The sequence below is a fragment of the Hyalella azteca genome, unplaced genomic scaffold (assembly GCF_000764305.2).
Source record: "Hyalella azteca isolate HAZT.00-mixed unplaced genomic scaffold, Hazt_2.0.2 contig7238, whole genome shotgun sequence".
Taxonomy (NCBI): domain Eukaryota; kingdom Metazoa; phylum Arthropoda; class Malacostraca; order Amphipoda; family Hyalellidae; genus Hyalella; species Hyalella azteca.
This window is the reverse complement of record NW_025937366.1, coordinates 148,160-152,699: the sequence shown is the minus strand read 5'-3', so window position 1 is coordinate 152,699 and position 4,540 is coordinate 148,160. Positions and strand designations below refer to the sequence as shown.

Genomic DNA, 4,540 nt, shown 5'->3' with positions numbered 1-4,540 from the left:
TTCAATGCACGATAAAAAGCACGAATAAAGATATCCATTTCAATATTATCAATATTAAAAACACAAAAATTAATTATATAATACATGTTTAAAACACAAACTTTGAGTAAATACACTGCAGTAAAATTCTCATACACGAACCGTGAACGCATCAGAAGTGCAAATGACTATTACGCGGAGTAATTGCCAGGTCGCCGAGCGTGTCTTCTCACCAGGGATTTTACGTCGAAATAACGTTTATTGAACGTTGCTTCAACGAAATCATCCCGTAATTAAGTTTTTTTAATAAAAAAACCTCTTCATCAACGTTGTTTCAACAAAAAAAACTCATAATCAACATTATTCTAACGGTAACACCTCTTCATCAACGTTGTTTTAACGAAAACACCTCGTAATCAACATTATTCTAACGGCAGCACTCGGTAATCAACGTTGTTTCAGCAAGAACACCTCTTAATCTGCGTTGTTTTAACAAGAACTCATCATAATCAACATTATTCTAACGGCAGCACTCGGTAATCAACGTTGTTTCAACATTAAATGCCTCGTGGCTTAGGCCTACAATAACACAAAATGCGGCTACGTACATCAGAGGGAAGCCACGGACGCCAACACCGCCGCCCCAGCGCCGCTGTCCACCATAGCAGAGGGGGGCATAAGCTATGAGTCATAGACACGCACTGCAGTGCTTCCCATACACCAACCTCTGATCAGCTAAAGCCACGCAACAATGACTTGCACAATAACTGAAGAACTCCTCATACTTTTCATTTAATTTTTAGTTTAACGTTTATCACTTAAAACTTATTACAAATATACGAAGATATAGGATAACTGAAGAACTACTCCTATTTTTCATTTAATTCTAGTCCAACGTTTTTCACTTAAAAGTTAATACAAACATACGAAGACATAGGAGCCTAATGACCAATTAGAGTGCGAGTGTGAGAACATGACTAATGTCAGTGTGAAACAGAAAATATTACTTTACACAGCACCATTTAGATTATTCATGATCATCTCAGAAGGAAAAATTCTTGTGCGAACGAAAAGTCTCATCAAATTCAGTAGCCACCTCAACAACACAGGAGCATCTATTGTGATGTCCCGGGCCCATACTTTCAAAATTCGCTAAGTGAACGTAAGTACTTACGCTCTATTTTCTTGTCTATGATTGGTGGATTTTGCTTGAAAGGCCGTCAATGATTGGCTGATGAACTTACAATCTCTTAACTTTTTTTGAAAGTATGGGTCCCGGTCAATCAACTGGCAGTTGAACGTAATCAGAACCAGCGGTCGGCGGGATCAAAGCAGTTCGGGTACCACAAGCGCAGTGCTGAACGGGCGGGACTGAGGCGTATACATGTTGCTCGAGCCATGCGTACCGAACAGGCCAATCGCACTCGGAAATTCTTGGGAACATCAAGATTAGTTAGGGTTAAAGGCGAAAAAAATCACAATGAGGCACTTACGAGTAAAAATTTATCCAGGACAGAATTTCAGATCCACTGCTCTACGTATATATTAAAACGCATAAATTCAACAAAATAGCTACCGGTCAAGAAATAAATTACTGCTGACAATGGGAAAAGGTTTCGCGAGAATATCGCGCGTCAATGATAAGAGTTATACTTTTCGAAGCACTAGCTCACTCAAGATATACTCCTTGAAAGAACTTCAAATCCTCATCGTTCTCTTGAAACGTGGATGGCTGATGATAAGTGATAAAAGGCGGTCATAAACCTCAATCAGATATCCTGCGAAGCTTGCACATCAAGAATCGAAAATACATCCTAACGAGAACAATATTATTATAAGCCTTTTATTAGAAAAGCGATTCGTAACTGATACAACACATATTAATCAGTGCCAAATGCATTGTAAAAGAAAATCGTGGAAAGACATAATATCCGAAAAAATATTGCTCCCCCACGCATAGAACATGAGCGCCCGACCTCCGCCGATTGATTTAGGCTAGGGAAATAAAAGTATTGCGGTGTTATTTTGCTGGCAAGGGAAAATTCTCGAGTCTCGGGTCGTTGTTCGGGCAAAGGTCGCGAGCAGCAATCGAAGAAAGAGATCTCAATCAACGTTCTATCGACACTCAGCAAAAAACAGAGGCTCGGCGAAACAGTTTTCAAAAAAAAAATAGGATGTAACGTGACTCAACTAACGTAAAATACATCGAAAACGGGAACAAAACAAAAGGTGAACATCGAGATGTCAGGTATTTTAAACTATACGAATTCGTTGCAAGCCCATAATTAACAATGGCAAATAAATACACCTACAGGCGAGAAGTTCCAAAGTCACGTGATTATTTACAGCAACAACAAAATCGAGATGTCAGGTATTTCAAACTATACGATTTCGTCGCAAGCCCACTATTAACAATGACAAATAAATACACCTAAAGGCGAGAAGTCCCAGAGTCACGAGATTATTTGCAGTGGAAGTCACATCTCGAGCTCCTGCAGGTCGTTGAGGAGCAATAATGACCACGATCACGGCTCGATGCACGAGATCGTGTCAGGGTCTTGATGAGGGTATGGAGAAGTGGCTGTGCCCAGGAGCACGATCTCGCCGTCATGACATCAAGCGGGCAACCGCACCAGCAGGCAGCAACAACCGCAACAGCTGCACCAGCAACAATTGCACCATCAACACCAGCACCAGCAACAGCAGCACCAGCAACAACCGCACAAGAAACAATAGTGCCTCCAACCTGTAGCAACAATACGAGCAACGCGCCTGTAACCTACAGAAATAACACCAGGATTAATCGTGCCTGCATCAATAGCGTCATCATAAATCATGACAGCAGAAATTCCAAGTGACACCTTGGCTGCTAAGACAAGGCAGCCAAGGCAAGACAGTCCCTAAGTTCACTGAAGCCATTGATACCTTTATTACCTTCACAAACATTTTTGTTGTAATATTTAGAGTAATGTAATGATATAAAATAATGTTCTCCGACAAAATGAACAAGATAAATAGTGTAAATTAGCTACAACGCATTGAGAGAACTTTTACCTAACCTGAGATGGTTCAAATCGCTCGCCACTTGACCGATCCACAGGACCATGCCGTGAGGTTTATGTTCTCAATCAGATCAAATGAAAATGTATATAATATCGTGTTATTGAAAATTTGTCTTCAGTTTCAATTTATTCAATCAAAACAGAACATAATGTTGCCGTAAGCTGGTCCAACCGCGAAGTGAACTCAAGACCTAGCATGAGTCACTTCACCGGACTGGCTTGGGGGAAGGCAGCCCCCCTCCCCTCTCCGAGGGAGCTACGGCCCCCCTCTCTCCGAGCAGCAGGTCACCGCCCCCCTCTCTCCGAGCAGCAGGTCACCGCCCCCCACTGAGGGAGCTGCTAAGTCTGCCCGGTCACGCGCTGATGCCTGGGAGCTGCCGGCCTGTAATGCCAGACTCCAGTGATGATTCAAGTGCGAGTATAAGTACGTAATCGTATCAAGTAATCGTTTAAGTACGAGTATATCATAGCATAACAGAACATAGATCTGAAAGATCTAAAATCGTGTCATTTGACCGGATCTTTTCATGACTGACGATAGTTTGAAGAAGCTACTCGACTCCCACCGGGTTCGATATGGTGCTAGGCATTTCAAATCTGAACATATATTTTTCCATAGATTTATATCTAGTCTGTTCTTGAACGCGTTCATACTTGGAGCGCCAACGATGTCATCGGGGAGGCTGTTCCACATGTCGGTGATTCGTATAAGTACGTAATCGTATCAAGAAATCGTATAAGTACGAGTATATATCACGATTAAGCGCTCGTCTTGGGTGGTAAACGGTCGTTACTCATAAATTCCGGAGAATCTGTGTCGTGCATTTAGAAACTGAAGCGAGCCCCACGTGAGTACCGTTGAGAACGAGAAACGCAATTCAAGTATTGTTGAAACAGTCAACTATTCCAACCAGCATTACCGCCTATTCCAATCTTCAGGAACATCGAAAAATTACTTGCAGAATCCCACCGATGAAACTTTTTATTGAATTTTTTAGTGGAAGATTGTTACGGGCCGCGGTACTGTATCACCGTATGATTGTTACGCAACAAGAAAATATGCTCCGACACCGTCGAACCAATCATTTTAACCACCGTTCTCCATATTTTATCTGAACAAAAACACCTCTTATTTGAAAGAAGATTTTCTTCCTGGTTAACTCTTTAGTTTTCATTTTTAATTCGCTTCCATTCAGAGGAATATTCAGCCAATTTAGAACGAAGTTGGAAGGCATTAGTCATTCTGCATACGCCCCATGCAGGTCTACATCATAAATTAGGTCCTTCGGAAGAATAATTAAGATCAAGATCTTGTCACACAGGTCAACACAAAATACTAACATAACATAACATAACATAGTGATGTCGGCGCTGAAGTGTAGGCCTGATGTGGCCTGTCGCCGATTCTTTTCCTTTTCGTGCCTTGTTCATAGATCTAAACTCGTGTCATTTGACCGGATCTTTTCATGACTGGCGATAGTTTGAAGTAGCTACTAGAC

At 41.6% G+C, this 4,540-nt stretch overlaps 1 protein-coding gene across 1 annotated transcript in view; it reads left to right on the top strand.

Moving 5' to 3' along the window:
- Positions 1-2,494: 2,494 nt before the first annotated feature.
- The window catches only part of LOC108681431 (serine/arginine repetitive matrix protein 3-like), a 9,552-nt gene continuing 7,506 nt past the window's right edge, over positions 2,495-4,540 (top strand). Inside the window, exons 1-2 of the mRNA XM_018170457.1 lie at positions 2,495-2,727; positions 3,271-3,441. Of these exons, the coding sequence (XP_018025946.1) occupies positions 2,495-2,727; positions 3,271-3,441 (404 nt within the window). The remainder of the gene's footprint in view (positions 2,728-3,270; positions 3,442-4,540) is intronic.